The 25,933-nt window shown below is 49.0% G+C and overlaps 11 protein-coding genes across 11 annotated transcripts; 3 read left to right on the forward strand and 8 right to left on the reverse strand.

Annotated features, from left to right (window-relative positions):
- Positions 1-377: 377 nt before the first annotated feature.
- K444DRAFT_646021 (cyclin-domain-containing protein) lies at positions 378-1,415 on the reverse strand (the record flags this gene model as incomplete). Its single annotated transcript, XM_024885157.1, has 1 exon — positions 378-1,415. One exon carries the CDS (start codon positions 1,413-1,415, stop codon positions 378-380), a length of 1,038 nt encoding a protein of 345 aa, XP_024732272.1.
- Positions 1,416-1,818: 403 nt separating this feature from the next.
- On the reverse strand, positions 1,819-3,391 carry K444DRAFT_634198 (uncharacterized protein; the record flags this gene model as incomplete). Its single annotated transcript, XM_024883717.1, has 5 exons — positions 1,819-1,983; positions 2,226-2,335; positions 2,428-2,576; positions 2,619-2,873; positions 3,129-3,391. The coding sequence occupies 5 exons, from the start codon at positions 3,389-3,391 to the stop codon at positions 1,819-1,821; spliced, it is 942 nt and encodes a 313-aa protein (XP_024732273.1).
- An 859-nt stretch (positions 3,392-4,250) lies between these two features.
- Positions 4,251-6,750, reverse strand: K444DRAFT_617809 (thiamine diphosphate-binding protein). Its single transcript, XM_024881205.1, has 7 exons — positions 6,502-6,750; positions 6,435-6,449; positions 6,160-6,267; positions 5,475-6,110; positions 5,346-5,409; positions 4,665-5,297; positions 4,251-4,614 (listed from the first exon to the last, which is right to left on the reverse strand). The coding sequence occupies exons 1-7, from the start codon at positions 6,544-6,546 to the stop codon at positions 4,355-4,357; spliced, it is 1,761 nt and encodes a 586-aa protein (XP_024732274.1). The 5' UTR covers positions 6,547-6,750; the 3' UTR covers positions 4,251-4,354.
- A 493-nt stretch (positions 6,751-7,243) lies between these two features.
- Positions 7,244-8,547, forward strand: K444DRAFT_646023 (GroES-like protein; the record flags this gene model as incomplete). Its single annotated transcript, XM_024885158.1, has 4 exons — positions 7,244-7,361; positions 7,439-7,693; positions 7,811-8,371; positions 8,426-8,547. 4 exons carry the CDS (start codon positions 7,244-7,246, stop codon positions 8,545-8,547), a joined length of 1,056 nt encoding a protein of 351 aa, XP_024732275.1.
- K444DRAFT_104236 (uncharacterized protein) lies at positions 8,422-10,098 on the reverse strand. Its single transcript, XM_024870276.1, has 3 exons — positions 9,980-10,098; positions 8,878-9,920; positions 8,422-8,811 (listed from the first exon to the last, which is right to left on the reverse strand). The coding sequence occupies exons 2-3, from the start codon at positions 9,751-9,753 to the stop codon at positions 8,692-8,694; spliced, it is 996 nt and encodes a 331-aa protein (XP_024732276.1). The 5' UTR covers positions 9,754-9,920; positions 9,980-10,098; the 3' UTR covers positions 8,422-8,691.
- A 1,072-nt stretch (positions 10,099-11,170) lies between these two features.
- On the reverse strand, positions 11,171-12,376 carry K444DRAFT_104203 (uncharacterized protein). Its single transcript, XM_024870275.1, has one exon. It carries the CDS (start codon positions 12,135-12,137, stop codon positions 11,451-11,453), a length of 687 nt encoding a protein of 228 aa, XP_024732277.1. The 5' UTR covers positions 12,138-12,376; the 3' UTR covers positions 11,171-11,450.
- A 323-nt stretch (positions 12,377-12,699) lies between these two features.
- K444DRAFT_646025 (Isochorismatase hydrolase) lies at positions 12,700-13,449 on the forward strand (the record flags this gene model as incomplete). Its single annotated transcript, XM_024885159.1, has 4 exons — positions 12,700-12,727; positions 12,779-12,782; positions 12,846-12,899; positions 12,948-13,449. The coding sequence occupies 4 exons, from the start codon at positions 12,700-12,702 to the stop codon at positions 13,447-13,449; spliced, it is 588 nt and encodes a 195-aa protein (XP_024732278.1).
- A 647-nt stretch (positions 13,450-14,096) lies between these two features.
- K444DRAFT_538242 (uncharacterized protein) lies at positions 14,097-15,229 on the reverse strand (the record flags this gene model as incomplete). Its single annotated transcript, XM_024875522.1, has 3 exons — positions 14,097-14,375; positions 14,538-14,698; positions 14,824-15,229. The coding sequence occupies 3 exons, from the start codon at positions 15,227-15,229 to the stop codon at positions 14,097-14,099; spliced, it is 846 nt and encodes a 281-aa protein (XP_024732279.1).
- Positions 15,230-15,844: 615 nt separating this feature from the next.
- On the reverse strand, positions 15,845-17,859 carry K444DRAFT_667178 (Hydroxyethylthiazole kinase; the record flags this gene model as incomplete). The annotated part of the gene is made up of 3 exons (XM_024887267.1): positions 15,845-17,332; positions 17,386-17,521; positions 17,577-17,859. 3 exons carry the CDS (start codon positions 17,857-17,859, stop codon positions 16,186-16,188), a joined length of 1,566 nt encoding a protein of 521 aa, XP_024732280.1. The 3' UTR covers positions 15,845-16,185.
- Positions 17,860-18,862: 1,003 nt separating this feature from the next.
- On the forward strand, positions 18,863-20,202 carry K444DRAFT_538794 (putative eukaryotic translation initiation factor 5; the record flags this gene model as incomplete). The annotated part of the gene is made up of 2 exons (XM_024875569.1): positions 18,863-19,870; positions 19,921-20,202. The coding sequence occupies 2 exons, from the start codon at positions 18,863-18,865 to the stop codon at positions 20,200-20,202; spliced, it is 1,290 nt and encodes a 429-aa protein (XP_024732281.1).
- A 296-nt stretch (positions 20,203-20,498) lies between these two features.
- K444DRAFT_538419 (uncharacterized protein) lies at positions 20,499-23,621 on the reverse strand (the record flags this gene model as incomplete). Its single annotated transcript, XM_024875537.1, has 2 exons — positions 20,499-23,531; positions 23,577-23,621. 2 exons carry the CDS (start codon positions 23,619-23,621, stop codon positions 20,499-20,501), a joined length of 3,078 nt encoding a protein of 1,025 aa, XP_024732282.1.
- Between the last annotated feature and the right edge of the window lie 2,312 nt (positions 23,622-25,933).

Below are 25,933 nucleotides of genomic sequence, written 5' to 3' on the forward strand. Positions count from 1 at the left end.
ACTTTGAATCACAAATTATTACTGGTATTTTGCTAAGTAATTTACCGCAAGATGCCTCAATGGCCAGCAGGCAATGTCCATTCTGACCTGCCTCCAAAACGCCAGGCACTGGGGACAACAGTACCCAAATGCAATGCCTCCACGAAAAGTTCCGCCCAGGCTTTCCAAACGCCCCCAAATGCTGTCCATGCCTCGTAACTTTGCAGATATCCCTCTTCCCATGCTTCATGCAAACAAAGTATAGGTTGCAGCCCTCGCTATTCCTTTGACCCTAAATCAACCATTTCCTTGAGAATATTGGCATTCCGAAACAAGCATCTTCTATGACACCAACCGCCCACTTCGCCAAAAGCGCGGGAGCTCTTCCTCTAGTCGCTCTAGCAGGCATCTGCCGTGACCTCGAATACTGTTTCCTGAACTCCTACATTCGGTCTCATCTTAGTCTTCAATGGTAGCCTCGGAATGAAATTCATAGCTCCTTGTAGCGAAGATATCTCCTTCAAACTGATGGCGTGGTCTAGGAGTGTCTCCTTGCTCGTCTTGAATTCGAAGTTAGTCAGGAAGCAAAAGCTGATCTCGAGCCTAGCAAGCTCGCCTTCGCTCACTCCGCCAACCTTCGAGAACCGCGAATGTGGATAGCTGAGATCTTCCAATGCTTTCATAGCTACTCGAAGACCTGCTAGTAATAGTCGATGGCAGTTGCGACGTGTGACTGGGATGGCTCGTTCATCGACTGCAAGTTTGTGTATGTAGTAACTTGTTGCAAGGTAGACCGCTGTAGACATCGGGCAGAATTTGTGAATTCGCATCAGGTAGTCTTCCAGTGAAATTGGAGGAGGATGTTTCGAGTAGAACTTGCGGGTGATTGCGCTGTGCTGGATGTTTAGAGGTTCCGCATTGTCCCCGATGATGATATATGGTTCGGCAGGGGCAAGATTTGGGTTCCCTAGAGCAGCCTTCTTGAAGCTCACGCCGTCTATGTCTTCCGAACCTCCGCTGGAACTTGATGGCGTTCTTGGTCGCTTGTTTAGGTCGGCGAGATTTTTGTATGAGTTGCTCCTGATTATATTCTCCTTCTCCGCTTGCATTCCACGCATATTCGGAGGAGTAGAATGTGTGGGAGGTGGTGTTGGGGGGATATCTCCGGTCACCCTCACCAGTGCCTCAATGCCGGCACATAACAGCTTCAGTGCGGTAACAGGGCCAATCGTGAATACGTCGAGGCTATTTGGGGACGAAGGTGGTGAGGGTTCATCGCCAGGAACCTTGACAGAGAGCCCTGCATCAGCAGAGGGATTTGGACGAGGCGGGAGGATATATGTGAACGAGTCCGCGGAATCGTGAATGGAAGGTTTGGTTTCTGTCGGAGACGAGGCTGACACGCAGACGCCATTCGCAGATCGAGTGGGAGACATGGCGTAACTCGGGAATGATGTCCAGAAGGACGGCGTATACGTATCGAAGGGAGTTTGTATTATTCGGTACGTGTTGGAAGTATCAGAGCGTTTTCGATCCCAGCCTCGGCCACGGCCGTTGAAGCTTTTTTGAATGCCTCCAGAGGCGCATATTCTCGGTGGAGTGACGTGGGGATCTCAGTCAGGTGTCGAACAAAGCTTGCTGCTGTCGGAGGGGAGGCGGGAGTCTTGGGATTATGTGGAGTTTGTTGTGTGGCCTGGGTGCGTAAAATTAGAGGAGATTCTTGGGGCAAGGTTCCGGCGGGACAGGTACCTCGAAGTAATTGTACTTTTACTGCGAGCAGAGAGGCAAGGCGGATGATCCGGCAGAGCCCGAGGTTGTGCCTCTGGGCTGCCAGCGCTGTTAGCCTGCAAAGGTGGGAGTACCGGGGGGTTGAGGGCTGGGATTCGGGTGCTGGTGGGTGCTGGTGGGTGTAGCTGAGTGGACAATACTGCGAATCTGCGGGAAAGACGCCGAGAAAGTGCTTTGCACGTGGATGTCCCCGGTACCAGCGGACTCAGAGCAGATCTGAGAAGGGAGATAGATTAGTGGGAGAATCAGAAAGCGGCTCTCGGGACTCTGGAGCAAATCTGACTTGCGGTCAGGGGAATGTTGCGGCGGACGGCAGGCGTCGAGATGAAGGGGATGGGGATGGGGATAGGGATGGAGAAGGGCCGTCTGCATCGTCAGCGCGTTGCAATAGCAAGTACAGTCCAAGTACCGTCCAAGTTCCAATCCTGGATGGGAAACACCAAATACCAAATACGCACGGCGTACAGTGAGTGCTCTTGGGGTTTTGAGGAGAGATCGGGTGCGAATCCGGCATTGCCCTCCCTCCTTTCGCCGGCTGCACGGCAGCACTGGACCCCTCCGCGAATCTCTTATCGCAGAGATGCCGAGGGTCGATCGTGCGGAAGGGGAGCTAGTGGGAGGTCGAATGCTGCTGACGGAGGAAATCTAGATCTCACTCACCTGGAGCCTTGCCCTGCCCTGCCCTGCCCTGCCCTGCCCTGCCCTGCCTTGCGTTGCCTGCCTGCCTTGCCTTGACCAGGAGAACTTGGCCAGGCTTCGCGTTGTCGTCGACTTCGGGTCTGGACTTCTTTCTGCCTGTGCTGTCGCGCCTTTATGTTGTCCAACACTCGCTCACTCACTTACTCACTCACTCCCTCCCTCCATCCCGGCCGACTCTGGCATGCTGCTGCGTTCCACCGCTACCCCACGTTAAGCCTCCTTGCTCCCCTTTCTCTCTCTCCCTCTGGATCCTGGACCAGACCCGGAGATCCTGGCGGTTGCAGCTGTGTGAAGGGTTCTTTGCACAAGCGAAGACCCTTGATCTCGGTATCCTCGAACCAGTGGAGCAGAGTTGCTGGGTCTGCACGCTCCAAGCAGCTGGGGTCTCCGGAACGCGACCTCCGCTGCTGTGTGTGTGTTGCAGCACTCAAACGCGCGTGATCAAAGAAATCTGCTCAGAGGCAAGATTGGTCAGATCGAGCCACGAGCGAGGTTGCCCGTCCGTCAACGTGGACTGCGGGAGACCGAGAGAGGGTAGGTAGGAGCGTTGGAGGCAAAAGGATGTGCAGCAATGCAGCAATGCAGCTCCCACTCAGCGGCCTTGTGCCTGTGCAGCGGAGACACCGGCTATTTGACTGATTGTTCAACAGCAGAACACGTACTGTACCGCCTCGTCACCGACCATGTTGGTATCAATTTTGTGCCAAGGAAGGCTTCCAACGTGGCAGACCGGCTTGCAAATTATCAAATATCTACCTTCTCGATGCTCACCTTGCCGACTCCACGTTAAGCCTTCCTCTCGCTCGAATTCATGAGTATTATATCCGGCCGCTGGATTGGCTCCCGGTACAACCTCTCGAGGACCCGACATGGATCTGTAGCCATCTATCTCGTCCTTACGCCAATACTTTTCTGTCTTTCTCATTTCTGTCCGCCACAGGTTGCACAAAAGTCAAAGCTTCCCCGCGGGGAAGTCCCGATTGGCGCAGTTTGCAGTTTACTTTATCCAGTGTTTTCTTTTGCATGCTGCAGGCAGCCGCTTGTCTCGGCCATTCAATTGCTTGCGTGAGCGCATTTATTTCAAGCCGCACCCTTTTCCTGAGAAACTCGAAGTGGGGGTACATTGTTCAAGTGACTCGAGTTACTCATACAAATTCACCGTTTCCAATCAAAGGGCTTGCATTTAAAACCAAGTCATGTGTGTTGAATTCGGCGGTATGTTGCCCAAAAATAGGTGCTCTCACCGTCTCTTTATGTGTCACCTGTCGGCTCAGTGAGAGAAATTCTTGTTCTGGATTGCCTCTCCCAGTTTGGCCGCTCAAATGGAGGTGCTGTCGTTACTTCAGTTTATCTTGGTCGGGGGTTCAGCCAGTGAGGGGTACTTTGAGTAGAGATCGTGTAACTTGAATCTTACTGGGCCAACACATTGTTGACAACAAAGTCTTGCCTTGGCCAACCGTTCTTATGAATGTAGCGATACCTGCTGTTATTAGAGATTTGCCGGAAGCCGGAAGTCAAGATATCCCACAACTAAGCAAGTCGTTTTGTTGCACATCATATATGCATAGGAAACTGTTATGCATTTGGATCATCACCCTTTCTGCTGTTCACCCAGAGCATGTTGTTACATCTGATCCAGATTATGAACTCTCCATCGATTTGCTTCTTCTGGCCATTGGAAGCTGCGTGATGCTTGTGAGGGGTTGATTTACATGGGAGCACATTGGTTGGATCCTGGGCATCTCAAGAATACTTTGAGCAAGTAGTTGCCGAAGTAGGAAACGAGACGGAGCATTGGGGTTTTTGTCCGAGGCAGCAAGTGCTCAGGAAATATCTCATGCTTCTAATTCCTCACATCAATAAATCTCGCTCAAATTCTGCTCAGAATCTAACAACCGAAAACAACCTGGGCATCAACAACAGCCGTCGTTCCATTCTTCACCGACTCCACCGCCCTCTTTAGCACATCCTCCAAATCCGAAGTCTTCGATACCTTCTCGGCGAACAAGTCACCTCCTGCTGCAGCTTTTGCGATACCAGCATAATCAGGGGAGGGCGCAAAACTGATGTTGAGTTCTTCGTTGGTAACTTTCGATCCCAAACCGTCAGGATGTACTAAAAGCAGCGATTTCCTTGGCGCGTTCCATCCTATTTTTGTCAGCTCAGCATCCCAAGTCGTCGGATTTCTTCTAATGTACCTTTATTGTTCAACACTATGGTCAGAACTGGAATTTTATAGCGTCTCGAGATCCAATAGACGCTGCCTGGCACACTGAAAAGGAAAGTTCCATCTCCCACAATCTGGACGACAAACTTTCCCTTCCCGGGACCATTCTCATATTCTGTAGCCAGCTTTATACCTAAGGTTCCACCACCAGACCATCCAAGTCCCCCACCTCCACAGTTGATCCAGGAGCCAGGGAAGGTGGCTTGGATGTTGTCGGCAACAAAAGCTGTATTTGTGACTGCCTCGATAGCCCAAATTGCATCGATTGGTACGAGCTTGCGAAGAGTGCGACAGAGATATCCCGTGCCAAATGTGTCATCAGGTTTAGGTTCGCTAGCTGCAGCAATGACGGCCAGACGCTTGCTATGCGATTCTCCGAGTAAATCCCACTTCTTGGCAAATTCCTGTGAAGACAGTTGCTGGGAGAGTGGGGATGAAGAGAGATAATTTGTGAGTTGAGTTATCGATTCGTGGCTATCGGCGAAGTATCGCGCCGAGGCATTCAGGTAGAATACTGGCATCTGTTTTTTGAGGGGATCAACATCAATATGGAATATTTCTGCAGTTTTTGCAGGGAGACATTGGGTGTTGATCCAAGGGGTATCTGTACCATCATTAGTGTATGAACGGTCTCGGGCTTACGACCACCTACCGCAGTCAAGGACTAAAATAACATCAGCGGTCCTAATAGATTCGTCAATTCCGTATCTCAGACCCTAAACCAGGAAAAGGAGTTAGCTATCCAGCTGAACCAGAGTGGGACACCTCTCGGAATCCTCACCAGCCAGGCCCTATGATCGGCGGGGAAGCACATGTCACTTCCACCAGTATCTAACACCCTAATGCCTTTGACTATATCTGCCAGTTTTACCAGAGCTGGTACCGTGGCATGGTTTCGACCGCTATAACCGGTGATTATCAACGGTTCCTTGGCACCAACCAAAGCTTCAGAAATACGCTTGACTGCAGCCTCCGACAGAGCTGCCGGTTCCACAGGATGCCAATAATCTTGTTCGAGTTTGTAAGGCTCAATATCCTCCTCCATGGGCTCTCTCGCCCCACACAAGTATACTGGGCCAGCTGGGTCGCTGCGGGCGAATTGCAGGGCTCTGTTGACCATTTGTTTGACATTCTTTCCGGTTTTAATTTCGCCAGTGTATCTGCAATATTGTGCCACAATTTGTTTCTGATCGGGCACATCTTGGATCCAATGGATGTACTCAGTTCGAGAACCCCGCATTTCCCCTTCAATTGTAAATGGAGAAAGACCGGCGAAAATTAGGACCGGTGCTCGACCGCAGGAAGCATTATGGACCGCTGCTCCTAGTCCTTGGGTACCGACATCGACGTGGACGAGAACACACTGGGGTTTGCCAGTAAGTCGAGCGTAGCCATCTGCCATCGACAGTGCTACCATCTGGAGTTGTTACTTCAGACATCCAGAGAGGGACGGACGGGAAATTTACCTCGTTTGGACATGTGATAACTCGTGGAAATTCGCCCTTCTTTTCATTTTGGCCCTTCACTATCGCCTCCATGATCGAAGGATGGTCAGACCCTAAATTGACAAAGACCTGATCTCGGAGTCAGCTCTAGACGTGGGGGAGTCTCAATGTTCTGGGAATTTCAGAGCATTGGGAGAAGGAAAAAACTGAATGTGCCCCTAATTTAGAGGTATTCGGAGTGGTCAAGTCTCCAAAGTCTCACAAGTCCAAGGACATTCGGAGGGAATATTGCATACATGGGTGACACCCGCCTATATGACAAGTCAGTCCCGTCCTCTATGAATCCGGTACTGTAGAACTAACCTCCCAAAGGCTTTCAAAGAAAGCAAAACTAGCAGTATAAACCATGTTGAAGGTCGGTTGTTGAAGAGAGGAATGTTGTCAACAGAAGCTCTGCGGTTTGCTTGATAAGGTGGGGGTCCTCGGTGTCAATGCGCAAAAGCTTCAGCTCCAGCCGAGCATGGAGAGCTCAAATGTCTCTCTGATGTGAGTGTAATCAAAATACAGGAAGAGCGGTGATGACCGAATAACAACGCAATTGGGGTTTTTTCGGAATGTGTTTAAGAATTGGGAATTTGAAGTTGCGACTCCGGAGGGATTGCCCCTCATATTCCCCCCCCCCGAATGCCCCTGCCAATTCCAGCCACAACTGCGGTCGCCTTCCGCTTCGGATTCCGCGGCGTCAAGCCACACCCGCAACCCCGCCCGCGCATCGCGTGCCATACTAACCCAAACCGATGTTGACCTATCCGTTGCGCTGCGAAAACGCCCGCCCTTCTGTGATCAGAAGTACAGCAAAATTGCAGCAAATCAGAAGTCTTCGATCAGGAATTAGAGATTATGATTTGCTTAAAAAGTCGCTTAAACGGGCACGGGCCAGGGAGGGCGCCGTCGCAACCGAACGGATAGTAGTGAACGGTACTTGGGACCCCGCCTTTGGTCCGAAATAGAGTGAGGGGTCACGGATAGCTTTTAAATATATAACAGAAAGCCGTGGCTGTCACTGAGAACTTATCATCCATATCAACGTCCCGATTGAGTCAAAATGAGAGCAGCCAGATATTACGGAATCGAAGACATTCGAGTCGAGGAGATAGAAGAGCCTGTTTGCAAAGAAGGACAGATCAAGATCAGGCCCGCTTTCGTTGGCATCTGCGGCACGGGTGAGCAAGTCACAATGTTGCGGATATCCCTGGCCCAGGATATCCTGCTCCTCGATTACTAACACCACAACCACCAGACCTCCACGAATATCTCGGCGGCCCGACTTTTGCTCCAGAAGTTCCGCACCCAGTGACGAAAGAAACTATCCCCGTGACCTTTGGCCACGAGTTCTCGGGCACAGTTGTTGAAGTCGGCCAGGGAGTAAAAGGTTTTAAGCCCGGTCAGCATGTTTCTATCCAGCCAACTATTTACTGCGGATCGTGTGGAGCCTGTGCCCTCGATCTCCAAAATGTCTGCTACAAAGGGGGCTTCGTAGGCCTCTCTGGCTATGGTAACCAACCTTTTTATTTGCCCTATTCCCGAGCTCCTTGCCTCACTGGTCGGGAGGATGTTTTCATGCTCCCGGCTCTCTCCTCCCTAAAGAAACATGTTGCTAATTCGTTGGTAGGTGGAGGGCTGTCCGATGCGGTCGTTGTACCAGCTGATTACGTACTTCCACTGCCGGAACATATTCCTCTTGACGTTGCCGCGCTGGTCGAACCCCTAGCTGTAGGCTGGCATGCCGTCACCCAAAGTCCATTGAAGAAGGATTCGAATATTCTGATTTTGGGTGGGGGTCCAATTGGGATTGCCGTTATTCAAGCCCTACGGGCAAGAGGATGCGGGCAAATAATCGTGTCCGAGCTATCTGCGTCTAGGCAGAAGTTCGCCAAACAATTCGGAGCGGATACGATATTGGACCCAAGGAAGGACGATATTGTACAGAAAGCGCATGATTTAACGAGGGGTCTGGGAGTCGACATTGTGTTTGATTGCGCAGGTGTGGCCGTGGGACTAGAAGCTGCTTGCAAAGCGATCAAAGTCAAAGGCACTGTTGTGAATGTTGCCATCTGGGAGAAGGCCGTTCCGTTTCAACCTAATGATTTGGTCTTCAGGGAAGGAAAATATGTGGCTTGTCTGGGGTACGTAAAGCAAGATTTCAGGGATGTCATCGAGGCTATCGCTACTGGTAAGTTCAATGTTCCACTCAAATTGGAACAATGATGTTGATTATGATGATCAGGCAAAATGACACCAGGTGATATGATTACAAGCAAAGTCCCGTTAGAAAGGGTCGTCGAAGATGGTATTAAAGAGCTCATCAAAAACAAGGAGAGGCATGTCAAGGTTTTAGTCGAGATATGAACCATGGATAGGCTGGCGGGTGTTGGTGTGGCGATTGGCTGACCTCACGTCACTCGAACATCACAATCATCTTGAACACCCAAGCTTGGGAGCAATAAATTCAATTCTGAATCAACGTAAAAAGCATCCTATGCTGAAGACAATTTACTCCCATCGGTAAACTCCATTCTCGTAAACAACTCGATGTCTCCTGCGCCCTGGCCCGACGGAGAATCTGCGCTGTGGCATCTGTCTCTCCCTCAATCTCTGCTTCATTGCTTCCTCCTCCTCGAGCTCTAACCGAATCCTGAGGGCTCTATCCCTCTCTTCTCTCCGTCTCCTCTCTTCCGCTTCGGCAATGAGGATCCTCTCTCCCGGTCTATCATTGAGACTCAAGCCACCCAGCAAAGCCTGGGTCTGGTCAATGACTGGTCGTAAGTACGGTCTTTGTCTCAATGGGATCGGCGGTCGGCGACGAATCTCTTCATCTTGCTGCTTGATCCTCTCTTCGCGACGACGTTCAGCTTCCAGGTAAGCAATACGTTCATCGCGCTCTGCCCGTCGTAGGGCTTCGTCACGGAGTTGAATCTCCTCGGCTTCACGACGAGAACGTGAGTCGAATGAAGTGTGAGATGAAGAAGGCGAGTCCCATTGGAATCGAGTCCTTGATTGGGACCTTGCGCGACGGCCGACTACAGCGTTGACGGAGTCGACACGGTGGAGTGGGCGCTCATCAACGATGATGGGAGCACGGCCTCGTTCTCTTCGAGGTAGCCCTTCCATGATGAAGGGCGTTGCTGGCGAGCTTGGTGCGGTGAATGTTTCACGATACACTTGTGGTGGAGTGCGTGGAGTTGGAGGAGAATCGACAATGATGATGCGCTCTTTCTTGTGCTGACGGGTTGGTTTCAGGGCAAAGAGTTCGCTGCGCCGTTTGCTATCGCGCCGGCGATGGCCTTCGGAGCCACTTTCACCTCCTGAATAGCGGTGGTGAGATCCACCAGACGATTGTGGAGGAGTGTGGGTGAAGACTCGTTGGTGAGCGGTCATCATGTATTGGGTGGTTGGCTCTCCGAACTGGATCTTCCGGACGGGATTCTCAAGCGTGGACAGCTTCTGGCAAGGACGACCTGCCATGGGCTGACCGTATTGACAGTAGGAAGTCTGTCTGAATTCCACCTGCTTCCCGTCCGGATATTGATCGACGAATACGTTGGTCACGCACATTGTGGCGGCGGGGATGTCGGTATTGGTACGTTGAGTGGTCTTTGGTGTTGGTTTTTCTGATGATCTGTGGGGATGATGGTCCGCAGCTTCTGGTTGAATGGATGTTCTCTGTTGATAATTCTCAGTTTATCTGAGTGTTGTGTTCTGTGTGCGCTTGAGGGCCTCTTCTTTAAGATCCAAACGATTGGTGTCAGTCTCCGAAATCAGGGACGAATACTAGTCGCACTTCTGGTCCGAGTCGATGAACTAGAGACATGGAGACGACATATATAAAAAATGTCGCAGTGTTTTATGGTGAGGGAGGGGGTAGTGTACTGATCGGGAGGCACGAAGGCGAAGTATATCTCGATGCGGGCAATCTGAGTAGTGCAAGGCTGCGTCGAGGGGCTTGAGAGCTGACTGCAATATGCTCTCAACAAATGAAGTGATTTGCGATGATGATAGGGAGGAAGAAGAGGGGGTGTGAATGGTGGGAACTGGATACTTATAACTCCTGCCACTGGGTCGAGATGTCAGTCATCCGGCATCTAGGCAGACAGGCAAGACAGGCGGACCAGTCAGGCAGGCAGTCACCCCGTCTGTGAGCAAGAAGAGTTGGGGGCCTCAGTTGCGGCCGGGCAGGGGTCAGAGACTCAGAGGCAGCCACTGGGGGCTTGGTGGGAAGCGGTGGATGGGCCAGGAATGGCTGGAAAGAGTGCCAGAGTAAAAAGGGGGCGGTCAGCCAGGGCCACTCACAGCCCGCAGCGGCGAGGCTGAGTCCTCAAACCCGGCTTGGCCCTCCCCTGACCGGCTGGAGGAGGAAGGGGGGGTCAGGGGGGATGCACAGAAGCGAAGTGTGTCTGGTGCCGGTGCACACCCACTCGAGGATCGAGAATCGAGGATTCGAGGATGATGGTAAATCGGTCGCCGTCCGATGCGATGCTCGATGTGATGGCGGCATGACTTCTTGAATCTTGGGGGAGGGGACCCAGGGGGACCCGGGGGCGGCGCAACCCACACAAACGACGTACGTGGGTTTTTGGACACTTGACCAAATGAGCACACCCACAAATAGCACCAACCGCAAGCTCGCAAGCTGCCAACCTCCCAAGCTCCCTGCTCAACTTGACCGGACGGGTCGGCGCGAAGTGTTACCATGTAAATTTACTCCGTCCTGTAACCTTACTGTGCCATTCTGGTGCGGTGCTTCAGAGGCGGTCCCAGAGACCCAGACTCCCCATCCGACCCATACTCGACCTGGCCGGTGCGGCTGCCCATCCCTGTTTCAGTGATTATTGGGAGTGGAGGAGCAATTGGGTTGTGCGGTTGTGCGGTTGTGTGCCCCAGTAACTCCTGCATTCTAGCAGGTGTGTCGAATCCTTCGAAGCGCCTTTCTTCAGCCCTTCCGGACGACAAGCTCGTTTCTGTTGCTGGCCATGCGTGAATGCGAGGGGAGCGGACGCTGCACGGTTCAGTGCGGTATCATGACGATGCTGTGCAGCCCGTGGGTTGTTTGGGGGCAGCCCTCAGTGGCTATGCATCTGCACCCCTCGAGGCTCGAGGCGAGGAGGGCTGAGGCTGTGCGAGTTGAAACTTCACGATGCACCCCTTCAGTGGAGCCATCTTCGTGCTGGGACCAAACAACAAGCTTCACCGCCGCCACACCGTTCACGCCAGAGCCCGACTGCAGAGATGCTCCCAGGGTCATGCTGCGCGCATCATTGACGATCCAGACGGCTTCGTCGAGTTCGCAGAAGCTTGCATGCAGCCCACGATCTGGTGATCCAGGCGATTCGTCGCGATTCGTGATGTCCGCAACCTAATGCTTCCACGCAGGTACGAGCCCCAACCCGGGTACGGGCACAGAGGGAAGGATCCCGTACGGTATCAGATGGAGATGCGGAGAGCGCCTTTGCCATCGGCAAGCCGATACAGTACTGTACTCCGTACAGTGTACAGTAATCTTCGTCGGCGGCCCATTGCGTGCTTGTGCTTGCGACGCGTCGACCACAACCCTCCCTCTCGGTGAGCCAAACCAGAATTCGGTCTGCGAGCCCCCTGGAGAGTCCTGAAAGTCTGCCTTGAATGCTCGATGACTCGACGAATTGTTTCATTCCTGAAGCACCTGGTACATCACGGCCCGGGCCTGGGATTGGATGGCAGCGGGGTGTGCAAGTTTGCAGCGGGCGGGCTGGACTTTGGTTTTCTCCCCAGTCAGCCTGACAAGGCGCTCTCGCATTTTCTTTCCTCCCGTCCTCCCTTGACCATGTCCATGTCCATGTCCATGTCCATGGCATCCATGCCCATTCATGCCCATCCATGTCCTCGCTCTCACCAGCCACAATCAACCCAGAGCGCTGCCGGATATGTCCGATGCTCTCCAGAGTCCAAACCGCTTTCTTCATCTCCGGAGCATTCTCGAAGGCGCATTCCTTCCATCTGCCTTCAGTTCGATGAACTTACCGCTTAGTGCTCACTCTAGAACGCCTTGAGGAGTCGTCGAGCCAATTCCAGAACTGATGATGTCACTAACCTCTGCTATGGTTCGAGTTTACAGTAATAGGATTCATCCAGGACTCTGGTTCTCCGTCGTCAATTGAGTGCAAACTTAGTATACTTCCGCTTCAAGGACGCATGGTGCTGGTTTTGAATGTAGTGTTTGTTCAGACGCACTGCCAAGGTTGGTGTTTTCAATCATGAAATAGAAGCTCCTGTAGGTCTGGCTTCAGACCTTGCACTGTGCAAGCAAGGCCTCTGGGTCTTCTTTCTTTCTCTACTTCGTACTCGCACCCCTTTTCCGGTGACTGAGCGACGCCGAAGCTCGGCTCAGGTTCAACCCCACCAACATCCCCACACCCGAGCGAGACCCGATGACGACCCCACTATTTCGTTGTACAGATACTACAGAATGACTTCAACTTAACATAGAACTTTGGCGCAATCGAAGAGAGTTCGACAGAAGCAAATATGTCCGAGAGAGCAGGAAGACGCCTGAGTATGTAAATTCTCTTCAATGAAAGAGACCTCGCTGACATATATGTCACAGAAAGGTCCGCGCTTTTGTATGCGTGCCATGAATTGACACATTCATCCCCAAGCTGATCCAACTCCAGTATCTGCGACATCCAAGAGAAGTTTCGCCCGGCAGTTTGGGAATACGAGAAAGTGTACGTTTGATATACTTCTCAAAGTGCCAAACTTGACTCATTCCATAGTATTCTCACCACGAAGAAGCTGATCAAGGCGGCCTCCATCCTTGACATCCCCATATACGCCACGACACAAAACCGAGCACGCTTGGGAGAGACGTGTACAGAACTCAATATTCCCAATGCAGTCGAGCACGCCGATAAATCTGCCTTCTCGATGTGGATTCCCCCCATCGCGCGCCATTTCTCTTCCGCTGCCCCGTCCGAGATCGCCATCGTTGGGATCGAGAGCCATATCTGCGTAACGCAAACAACTTTGGATTTACTGGCCAATGGACATAAGGTGTATATATTAGCAGACGGAGTAAGCAGTTGCAACAAGGAGGAGGTCCCAATTGCTCTGGCGCGACTGAGGGCTGCAGGTGCAGTGGTTACAACTAGTGAGAGCTTCCTCTACGAGTTGATTGGCGATGCTTCGATCCCAGAGTTTCGAGCCATTGCGGGGTTAGTAAAGGAGAGCAGCAAGGATACGAAGGAGGCGGTTAGCACTTTGTTGAGTAAGATGTAAGGCTTTACCGGCAAATATAGCAGCAGAGACGTAGTCTAGTTACGAGCTCTGTGTACAAGAGCGCTTAGATCTCAAAATGTGCGGTGAAAGCTCTATTTTGTTTCAGTCGCCAGAACCGCTGGTGAGTGAGGTCCAGGCTGCGGCAGGAAGATCTTCTCTATTCCCGGCTCAACATCATCACCGTAAAGCCCTTCGCCCTCCGACATTCGATTTATCTTCACCGCACCTCTGGCAGCAGCCACCTCTCTCCTGACCCTAATATCTTCCTTAATAGATGCCAGTTCACTCTCCAACCATTTTCTCGTCTTGGCTTTTACCTTCTCTTGCTCTTTATGTATCTGCTCGTCCTTCTTCGCCTCTTCTTCTTGTTTGTTCTTTTCCGTTTCCGTAATCCTAGTCTTTTCTTCATCATCTAGCTTCTTCAACTCTTTTTCCAGCTTCTCTCGTCCTTGATTTAGTTCGATCCACTCGTCGTATTGTTCTCTGCCGCCGAAGCAGATGTCTGGATAACGGGGGAGTCAGCATCTTCTTATTTTAGAATACCTAAGGAGTACAGTTGAGCAAAATGAGTAGAACTAAACTCTTTGGGGTTTGTTGGGAGTGCATGAGATGGGGAGAGAGTATTTCAGAAATCGAGAACAAGGAATTTAAGGAACTCCGTTGCTCTTACGGTAGAGCCGACAGTAGGCTTTATGCTCTATTGGGCAATCTATTGCTTTTTGGAGGAATAGGTGTTGCCACATGTGCTCCCAGGTACGGCCGCTTATGTTGTCTGGCAGATTTGTGTTTAGAAGCCAGTTGATGTGGCGTTTATATTGCTCTCGTGGTACCCCGCGGATCCTTTCTCGCGTTACTGCTATTTGGGAACAGCATGGTGTGGCGAGGATTTCGGGGACTTCGTAGACGTTGAAGTTTGCTCGGAAAGCCTGAAGGTTGTCAGCTTGGAAATCCCGAAGGAAGTTGGCTTGGGGATCTTGTAGCACGTGGAAACATTGGCAGCCGTTCCACGATAAACAAGCCATAGTTGTTCGCTTCATTTTAGATTCAAAGTGCCTGCAAGAATGATAAAGATTGCTGGATTTGCTAACCTCTTGCATTTCCTTCTGTTCTGGCGAGACCTCCGATTCCTCATTTACTCGCGTTGTGTTAATTGTGCTCGCGCTACACCCATTGCCCCACGTGACTCTCATATTGAGAAATTGTCGTTGTTGCACCTCCCGTAGGTCAAGGCGATTTAGGGAGAAGATCACTAGACTCCAAAAGGCCTAATCAGCAAAAATTGGAACTTGGAGTCGGGAGTGTGTTGTGGGCTGTCTAATGTCAACCACGCTGACAGGTAAAGTAGGGAGAGTGTTTCCAGAAACAGAGACTAACTATCTTGTTCAAGAAGTTCATCAACGTGCCACGACTGCTGGTGTGAGTGAATGAGTATTGAAATATCTGGGAGATTGTCATAAAAGTCGTAGAAATACTGATGATATATCATCGCCTCATGCCCCTTATTCTTCTGTGCATGATGAGGGGCGCTGATATTGTCGGCAATATAAGGTATGACCACCAGTTCAGGGACTCTGAGGTGTTTAACCCAAGAATAGTCATCTTTTGACGTGGCCGCCACAACGAGGTTGACACTTGGTGGGCGTCCTTTCGGAATTCGGTATGTGCCCCCAGATTCCTTGATCAAATGTTGTTGAGTGACTGCGTTAGGGACGCCTCTAATGCGGCTCCTGTTATAGGTGAAAATGAGGACAAGTATTGCGGAGGCACATGCAAAGACCATTCGCAATGCTCGCGGAAGGCTTGAGACTTGGCCTCCGAGGGAGCGCAAAGGTGTCATGTTGCACGATCGAGGTACCGTACAACGGAGAGGTCGAGTAGTGGTCTGAGTTTCTTGGGAGTCGTCCATCATCCATCTGAAGATGGCAGGTTGATGCTACGAGAAAAGAAGCTAAGAAGCCAAAGAATGTGTGTTAGAGGAATGTTCATAATGGCACGAATGCCAGAAATGCCAGTGGTGCCGCAACCCGTGAGACAATTCCAGGAAGGACTTTGAAGTAACTCCCGAAACATTTGTGAAGAAATAGAGTTTATGGTGGTCCCGTCTTTGCTTATTGTTGGTTTAAATATCGGGCCTATCCCCCACCTTCTGATCCGATCCGAATCAGACCTCAATATACTTCTCCCCTCCCTTTAAATAAAACGTAGCGTGACAAGGCTGGCACGGACGCACTAACGAGCCCAACCTCATAGATCTGTGCGTACAGGGCATTTTAGTGATAACGAATATTTTAGAACTTTTAAATTTTGAGAATTAATTAATAGAACTATACTTTACCTATTTTAATTCTCAAAGCCCGGATCGTGGGCCGTAATTATTTGTTGCTGTCTTATAACAGTTAAGTGATTGTGAAGACTTTTGCTATTCGAGACCCTGAAGTAGTCTTCGCGTAGCCTGAAAATGCCCGGAAAATGCCCTGTGCGCACAGACCCATGGGGTTGGGTATCGTAACGTATACCGTACCCTAGCCGCTCTACGTTTTATATAAGGGGAGGGGGAGCGTTTAATCTCCTTGCTCATGAATCCCACAGTGTGCTCCCGTATTCTGCGTTGCAACAATTTGGAGTGGCTTGGATATGCAAGAACTCGCGAGACATTCAACCAAGGGAAAAAAGACCAGAGTATCGATCATATGCGCTATGAGTTTGTGACTTTTTGCTATGGCAGCTGAGGTTCAATTATGGACCCACCGCATCGACTCTGGCCCTCTCGAGCCACTTCCAATCACCCTGACTTGTTGACTCGTGTATATTGTACAATTCGTCAATCAAGGCAGGAACAAAGGTCCCTGGTCCCTTGACATCTTCCCGAGTAGCTGCAATCTCTGCTGCAATTTCGTAATGAAGCAAGCCTGCCAGAGCTGCAAGAAGTTTGTCCTCTCGACCCACCGCCAATGTCAAGGAGATTATTGTACCCAATACACATCCACTGCCCGTAATTCTTCCGAGTAGCTCATGGCCATTTGATACTGCAAATGTTCGCAAGCCATCACTCACAAAATCTGTTGCTCCAGTCATCACCACAACATTTCGTTCCCGGGCGGCCAAATCCCTGACCAGGGCTGCCTTTTCCGTATCGTTCAGGGTGCTGGCACCACTATCGACCCCTTTTTGTTGAACCACACTTCCAAAGACAGTTCTGATCTCTCCTTCGTTGCCTTTGATGACATCAAAGTAGCCTGCAGCCAGAAGAGTCTTGACAGCTAACCTCCGCACAGCTGTAGCACCGGCACCAACAGGATCGAATACAACTGGCGCGCCTTCCTGGTTGTATGCTTTCAACGCTTGAACATAGTTCCGCAGCCCTTCAGCAGTCACTGTTCCCATATTTATCACGAGAGATCCGCCTAGCTTGCAAAGATCTGAGGCTTCTTCCCCATAGTTGGACATGATCGGGGAGCCTCCAACAGCCAAGGCCACGTTTGCTGCAAAATTCTGAACCACCAAGTTGGTCATGTTATGTGAGAGTGGGTTCTTCTCAGTAACAACTTTGATAATGGCAGGTACGAGCCCGACGAGGCTTCTAGGATCACCCTTCTTTGCTGTATTGGCCAACGAGGCTGCGGCAAATGGCGGTGGTGTTTTGATAAGGTTCATAATCTCCTCGGCTGCTCTTGCTGGATCTTTTGCTGCCATGATAGCACTAACGACGGCAACCCCATCCAACTTCTTCTTCGAATCCGAGGACTGGTACAAGACACGCTGAACAGTGGACGCATTGATACCACCAATCGAGATGGTTCGAACATTCTTTCCATCTTCTGCTATGGCCCTCAAAATCTCTTTGGTTCCGGCGGTTCCAATGATATCCTTCGTGTTTGTTTTGCTGGATTGACCTTTAATTTACAACACCATATTGAAGGGGAAAGGATACCTCACGTTGCAGTTGCAAACATCGTCCCAATACCCAGGTAATCGGCTCCACCCTTACAGGCCAGTTGTGCTTCCTCGACGGTGGACACTGTCACACCAATAATAGCATTATCCCCAAGCAACTTCCTCGCACTTGGCAGGTCTAGGGGTTGAAATCAGAAGATTGACCGGCGTGTTACAAATATCTCATCACGTACCAAGGTCATCTTGGCCAATATGGACACCTTCACATTCAACAGCCAGAGCAACATCGACTCGGTCATTGATGAGAAGAGGAACATTGTGCTTCCGAGTCACAAGATGCAATTTGCGAGCAGTCGAGACAAGGAGTGCCGTGTCGCTGATTTTATCTCGGTATTGTACCAAAGTGACCCCGCCCTCTAGCGCGGCTTCGACCACTTCCACGAGATCTCGTTCTCCCAGGATAGCCGGGGTGGAATCGGTCACCAGGTAGAGGGAGTAGTCCACGGCAGGAGCCATAGTGAGACTCCAGCAAGCCACAACGGGACCCGAACGGGGACGGTCCCGAAGTCCCCCGTTCTAGTAGATGGACAGCCTTGCAAGTTCTACCTCCAGGGAAGTGTTCCAGGCATGAACTGAGTCACGTGGGAGGTAATGTCCCGTGATTGTTTCACCTCTACTGCTAATGCTGATGCTGATGCTGATGGTGGAGGACAATGCCCTGGGCAGTCACAGGCCAAGGGAATGTAAATGGAATTCACAAAGACAGGTAAGGGAACAGTAATGTCTCATAGAGCCATAGAAGGAGAGGAAGAAAAAAAGAGTGACGTTCTAAGTGACTCTGCTGCAGCCAGCCGCTTTGGGGCTTAGCGTAGTCGGCAAACACGCAAAGATATTCCCGCCCAAAGTGGACCCGAAGTTCTTTCTTCCTTCTCCCCATCACATCGCCTCCATCCACATCCACTCTGCTGTCATCAACTACTTGTCCACTTGTCCGCAAACAAGAACAAGAGTCTTCCACAACAAGACGCAACTCCTCTCCATAACAGCCTACCCTCCTCGTCGCAGGACCCAGCAAACTTCATCTTCAGAGCCGCTCCCATTTCCGCGCTCCTCCGAAACTGGCCAGTCGACCTCGACAGCCCCCTCGTGCCCAGGAAGCCCCCTTCCACAACTCCTTCAACAAAGCCATTAGCAAGTCAACGGATACATCTGCGTTATATGTATCTCACACCCAACGCAAACGACCTCGGACACCAGCCGCCTCTCGAGCTGCAACCATTTCGCATACCGCGGAAACCTTGTAGCCCCTACTTCAGTAGTAACGGCTAATACATCTCCTCCTCGTCGAATGTCGCGTTAGCAACCCCACGATTATCCATCTCCTTCGGTTCTCTCCTCGCTCCCTCTCACCACACTCCTCTGCATGTCATATGTCGCATCATCCGGTCGCGTAACGGTCAAAGTCGTGCCCTGATCCATACCAAAGTAATCCCAAAGTTATCCCCGAGCTACCGCAAAAATGGCTACCATCAATATTCGCAGCGATGTGAAGGATCCTTTCTATCGCTACAAGATGGAGAGGCTCCAGTCCAAGATTGAAGGCAAGGGCAACGGTATCAAAACTGTCATTGTCAACCTCAGCAGCGTCGCCCAGTCCTTGGCACGCCCTGGAGCCTATGTAATCAAGTATTTCGGTTTCGAACTCGGTGCCCAGACCAACACGAACCCTGCCGACGACCGTTGGATTATCAACGGTGCCCATGAAGCTTCCAAGTTGCAAGACTACCTTGACGGGTTCATCAACAAGTTCGTTCTCTGCAAGAAATGCAAGAATCCCGAGACCGATGTAGTCATCAAGGACGGACGTATTCTCCTTGATTGTAAAGCCTGTGGTCAGCGTTCAGACGTGGACCTGCGCCTCAAACTTAGTGGCTTTATCCTCAAGAATCAGCCAAAGAAGGGCAAGAAGGACAAGTCTGAGAAGAAGGCTGCCCGGAAGGCTAAGCAAAATGGCAACGGCAACGCTGATGCAGAGGAGAATGGACATGACGATGGAAGCGAGAACAACTCCCAGAATGGGTCCAACGGTGATAACGGTGATGTGGGTAACGAGGCAAACAGCGACGACGAACTTACCCGACGCATCAAAGCCGGTGCCGATGAGCTCGACGAGCCTGTTGAGGTCAAAGACGATGAGTGGACTGTTGATATGTCTGCCGAAGCTGTGAAAGCTCGTCAGCAGCAGCTCCCGGATGATCTTAAGCAGAAGCTTGTACTCGGTGGCGACGATGACGATGAGGATGGCGAAGGTGGTGGCAACTCTACCTACGACCAGCTCGGAAACTGGATCACCAGCGAAGCAGAGGAGAAAGGAAGTGTCGACAACGTCGATGATGTGGCAATCTACCTCAAGGCTAAGGAGCTCGGCATTGAGACCAAGCATCGAACTCTGCTCGTCTTGGTTCAGACAATCTTCGATGACAATATTGTCAAACAGGTTCCAAAGCGCGCTTCCATGCTCAAGAGCGTAAGTGGACAAAGTGAACGATCCCTTGAATCGAACTAACAATTGCATAGATGATCACATCCGAGAAACATCAAAAGGCTCTCCTTGGAGGCATCGAGCGGTTTATTGGTCTCCGAGGTCAGAAGGACGCTGCATTCTACGACCAAACTTCGAAGATCCTTGCAATCCTGTACAACGAGGATATCCTTCCTGAAGATGTCATCACCAAATGGGGCACTAAGGCTAGCAAGAAGTACATTGACCTCGCAACTAGTAAGAAGGTTCGCAAGTCCGCCGAAACCTTCCTCACTTGGCTCGCCGAGGCTGAGAGTGACGACGAGGATTCAGAGTAACCTCTTGCCCTTGTGTGTTGCTCAGGTCTGGATAGCCAATTGGCAGGATGAAGTTCGGATACTCTAGGTTGCCAGTCTGCGCTGTCGGGTTTCTGGTATCCTTTATTGTCATGGACCAGGCCGTTAGACCGAGTCATCGTTGATAGATTTGTTTTAAGTTTAATCGTCCCGCTGTGTTACTCAACTCCTTCTTTATGGGCATCTGAAAAGTTTTTGTGTTCGTTGTGCTAGTACAATCGAGGAATTCCTCTCGGACTTTTGGGCTCCAGTTCATTGTGCATATTGGTGACATGATGTTATGCCAAGACTGCAGTCTCTACGGTGGCAAATGTAAAACCCTCCATGACGGGCCGATCAAGCCTCCTGTCCTGTCTCCGATCCTGCAAAATCAACCAGACAGCGTCGCTGTTCACAGCCTCTAAAGCATCCCTCAGCTCATCTCTCTGCCAAACCAGGTCTCCAAATTGTTCGAGTAGCTCATCAAACATCCCATCATCGATCCTCACATATCCTGCAATCGCAGTCAACAAATCAATCACAGCCTCCCAAACCTGACTAGCCTGTGAATATTTCCCCCTTCCGCCTTCCCCTCTCTTCTCTGCCGCAAATCTTGCTTTGGACTGTGCGGCTAACTTCATAAGCTCAATCCACTCCACAGAAATTCGTGTGCTCAAGAAGTCTCCAGCGGAACGACATATCTCGGCAACGGCATTTGCAGCGGCAATGACCACAAATGACTCGTCATCGTGGAGCCTTTTGACGACAACGGGCCAAATGTCATTCACAAGAGGGAGAAAGCTATCCTCATCTTTGTAGAGTGCAGTAGAGGAGGTGCTGATAAGTCCAAGTAGCTTAGCGCGCAACACGGGAGAGGCATTCGTGAGGTAGTGTTGAGATAAGCGGGCGATGGAATGGAGCATCGTGTACGTTTTTGTCGAAGGTACTTTTGCGATCTCGCTTGTCGCAATTCCGTTATCTTCTTCGTCTGGTGGAGGGGCATCTGCCTCGTCCAGGAGTTCTTTTGCGGATTTCCAAGATGTATACGGTGCCTTTTCCTGTGAAAGTGATTCTCTTTCCGGCCTGGGTGGTTTCATTGCGATCATATTTGCGATTTCTTCTATTGAAGAACATTGGGGTTTGGCCTTACGGTGAGAAATCGAAGGGCCATTCGTAATCCGCAGCTGGTTTGATTCGGATCCCACCGAGACAATCTCCCCCAAGACAGTAAACAAGGCCTCGACAAGGCGGTGATACCCATGGAAATTGTCAAGGGCTGCAAATATCGACCCAACTACATCATCTAGGTACAGAAGTAAGGAAGGTCCCACAAGACGAATCATCATGACTAGAACTTGTGGCGCTTGTGGTGAGGTATCAAAGGTGTCCAATCTCAGCGAGATAGCATTGACCATGTAATCCGCATTTTCGATAATTAGCTCGCTGGCATTGGCATATCCGCAAGCTTTTGATATGATGTTTAGACAGGTGATAGCGTGCTCCCTCAAGTTGGGGTTGGGGGAACCCAGCAGCTGCGCGACGGGGTAGAGTGTGTCAACCAATTCCGTTCGAAAGTCCTGCTTCAAAAGCTGAGCTGTATCAGCAACGACCTCGAGAGCAGTGGCTTGCATGCGCCAGTCCTGAGTGGCCTCATTCTCGCTTCCAAGAAGAGACATCGAATAGGAAAATAATTCCTGGCCAACCACGTCTTGGGCGTCAGAGAGAGTCAGAGACGATTCAAAATACTCATCGAAATCTTTGTTCTTCGAGGATGCAGATCTCAGGATCTGAGATGATAGCCAGAATGAGGAAAGAATACTTGACCCAGAGGCGCCGCGTGCATATTCAAGCATATCGCTAGCCATTCTTATTTGGCACTCTCTAGACCCAAGACTATCCAATAAGCTTGCGAATTGTTTCCGAGTCTCCTTCTGGCTCTCCCTTGCCATTAAAACCGGGCTGAAGCGAGTGGTCAGAGTGTTCTCTGCCGCCAAGGTCAGAGCAGCTTGACTATTCAGGTCAAATTCTGAATCCTTCAGAGGCTTCCTTGCGGGTAAAGTCTCAAGCGTGACAGTGACACTGTCTCGTAGAGAATCGCGTAGAGCATCATGAAGGAGAGGAGATTCGAGGTTCAACCCCTCGAGGAGTAGATGGCCTTTCGATAGATTTCCCAATGCAGAAAGCTTTCCAGTCTCGTCATTTGATTGCATAACTCTGGGCAAACTCGTTACCCAGTTGTAGATCGTACTCTTAATCAAATCACCCAAATCAAGATGGATCGAGGAGATATCTACGACCGATGTTGTTCTGTCCACAAGCTCCTCGTCGTCGTCGACCCCAGCCAGAACCATGCAAGTCTCTACGAGCATAGGCGCTGATTCAGCCAATGTGTCATGACACTCGTCCAAGATAGTGATGCATAGTCTGTTCAAAGCTTTCCGAATTTCTACAGACTCATGGTTCCTGAGTCTGATGACATTCGAAAGTGCTAGTTTAATTTGACTGGAGGTTGCCTTGAGCCAGGAACTAGTTAGAACTTGCTGTTCGCTTGCGTCGTTGCTACTCGCAGCCTTGTTTTGAGTCCGAATGCTTCGGGTACGTATATCGCTCAACAACGAGATGAGAACATATTGGAAAATACCCAGACCCTTGACAATTACCTTTCGTGACCTGCGTGCGCCAGTGCTCGGCAACAAACACTTGGTCAGCGCTGAAATTGTGCCAGGGAGAAAGATGGAAAGTGCCTGTGCATTTTTTATGCAGCTCCATATTGCATCAAGGGTTTGCAAGGCTTCAAGTTGGGCTTCTGCTGACGGTCCATCGGTTGCTCCCTTCAGAACCACTGTCACGCAATATCCGAGGGCTGGAATGGTTCCCTCATCGATTAAGGAGGCTGAGCCCCCAGACGTGTTTGCCAGGTCTCTGAAAAGAGCGGCGAGGGCCCCGTATGCTTCAACCAGAAGCTCTTCCGGTGCAGGTTTAGACTCTTTTCCGGGAACTCCGCCGGCAACAAAGGTGAGCAACATCAAGAGCTGCTTAGCAAGATCCAGAGCTATTCCACTCTTCCACCCATATTCTAACAATATCCTCAAGCTCTTGATCGCCAATTCAGACAGTGGGTCAGTATACGTCTGTTTCCTTTTGAGAATCTGCGAGATAGGGAAAAAGGTATAGTCGGCCAGCTTCTCGTCGAAAACGCCATCCGTCCGCCGACATTTTTGTTGGAGAAGGGCAAAGAGTTGAGTGGTGGAATGTATCAGAGCTTTATTGCTGCTGCTACTACCGTCGTCACGTAGAGCCATCTGACTTAATTCGACACATCGAGGCTTGAGCTATCATTGTTAGCAAAGTCTCAATTTCTAGAATTGAACACTTACCGCTTGGAAGAGCTCGTTTCTTGCAGGGCGTGTATCGAGTTCCATAGTATCCGCCACTTCGACTGAATGCTATAGCTGACAAAGAATCGTGCTGCATCTGTTTGAGCACGGGCACGCTGGATGACGTTGAAGCTGTCGTTTGTTCGGCGAGGCTGAAGAAGAAAGAAACCTTATCACCACGTGATGCAGTCTAAGGCAGGATTTTACAGTATGATTGCCTGAGGCCTGAGGCATTCTAGCTCTTACCTACAGTCGGTCCGATCCAAAAGCGACAAAAAAAAAAAAACCACCATAATACTAATTAATATAAATCGTATTAATTAAAACTATACTATATACTATAGGAATTAATTCTATGTTCTCAAAATTATAATATCTTTATTATTAAGGAAGTTATAATATATATAATTAAGCGAGCAAATATATTGGCGTTTTGTATGGTCGTTTTTTTACTTTGGTTGTCACGTGACTGCCCCCCTAAGTTGACTGCTCTTCTATAATTATATTAATACCTTAATAACCACAAACCCAATCAAGTGCTCCTTTTATATACTTCTAATAGCTACTTCTATAAGGCTTCAGAAATGCAAGCGAGCTAATTTAACTCTTAATTCAATTATAGTTCTTACTCTAGCTAAAGAAGCTATAATCCAAGTAACTATTAACGAACGGTATAAGAAACCCTCTAATATAGAGGATAATTCTAATAATTCAGATATTGAACCAAGTAATAAAGTAGAGCTTGAAGATTTAATACTCTTTTGGATTCAGCGGAAGCTTTTTATTAGTAGTAATGAGATAATTATTTTAGAAAAGCCTATATTCATATAGTAAGAGTAAAGACTTATAGAATAGACTAGTAAGTTTCTTATTTTATTTTCTTATTTTTATATTATAATATAAGTATACTAATATTATTTCTAGCTTCCAGAGGCTTCTATTTCTCTAAAATAATAAAGGAATTAGTAAAGCTATTAAAAACTTAATAAAGATATATATATAATTAGAAAGTAAAAGATATTCAGGTTATAGAGTAATCTAGTAGGCTTAAGACCCCTGTAATTATACTACCTCTTAAATAAAAGAAGCTATAATTCGATATTATTAGGAGGCTAATTAATATCCCTAGGAATATATAATTAAGGGAAGAGTAAAGGCTTAAAGATAAAAATAATAGAACTAATAAGCTACTTTTGGATACTCTTATTAGAAATGCTTATAGAGATAATAAAGCTCTAGATATATAAATGACTTATTAAGAAGTCCTTAATAATATGAATATTAAGCTAGCTTAAACTAAAGAGCTATATACTTTATATATAATTACTAATTTATACTTATTCCGGTAATATATCTAATAGCTTCTAAAGCTAGGGTAATATTGACTTGGAAGGGTTAATATATTACTTCTAGTAGCTTCTAGTAATTATTACTTTAATAATAAAAAGATATTAGCTCGGTAAATTAGGGGGCTATTTAATTACTATTATGGATACGGTATTCAGGGCTTAGAAAGCAAGGTAAAAGGTCCTTTATAAAGACAATTCAAAGCTAAAGAAGGGAAAACTAGAATATAGGAGGCTACGAGAGAGTATATATACCCTATAGTATATTAGTCCCGAAGGGGCTAGCTTTCTAAATATCTCTAGTATATTCCAAGTATATTTCCCTAGTAAGGCGGCCGCATTACATATGCCTAGGAGGCATCCGGTATCTGGGAATTATAATATTACCCCCCTCTTTATAATAAGCTCGTCTCCGAGCTTTATACAAGCCATTAATTCATCCAATTTCGTATTATGCTCCTTTCTAAAGTAAAACTAGTATTTCGGATATAGATATTATATACGAAAGGCCGGTGCCTTTACTATATAACCTAGGAGGGTTTATTATTATTTCCGTATAGTTCTGGACAAGTATCGTTTTTTATATAGTCTAGCTAGTATTATAGGTTTTATAGAGGTCCTGGTATATTAATATTATTATTATAGAAACTCTATAAAACCAGGGGGCTATTACTTAGTACCGAAGCTAGATACTATACTAGATCTTTATTCTAGCTAATCTACTAAATTCTATACTTTAGCCTATTTCTTACTAGCTTGACTATAATAATCCGTTTAATGCCATACTCTTGTTTATTATTCTCTAGTATTAATAGGGGCGGTTCCGGATTTGCTTAATCTGGTAGAGGATTCTGGGGGTCTTTTTATAGCTTCTTTATATAGAAAACTGGATATATCTTTATGGTTTCCGGTAGTTTCAGGAGAAACAAGTAGCTATACTATTCTAGAATCTCAAATAGGCCCTCTATTTAGTTCTCTAGCTTCCGGCTCGGATAATCGGACTTCTAGTAC

Source organism: Hyaloscypha bicolor (assembly GCF_002865645.1).
Source record: "Hyaloscypha bicolor E unplaced genomic scaffold K444scaffold_126, whole genome shotgun sequence".
NCBI lineage: Eukaryota > Fungi > Ascomycota > Leotiomycetes > Helotiales > Hyaloscyphaceae > Hyaloscypha > Hyaloscypha bicolor.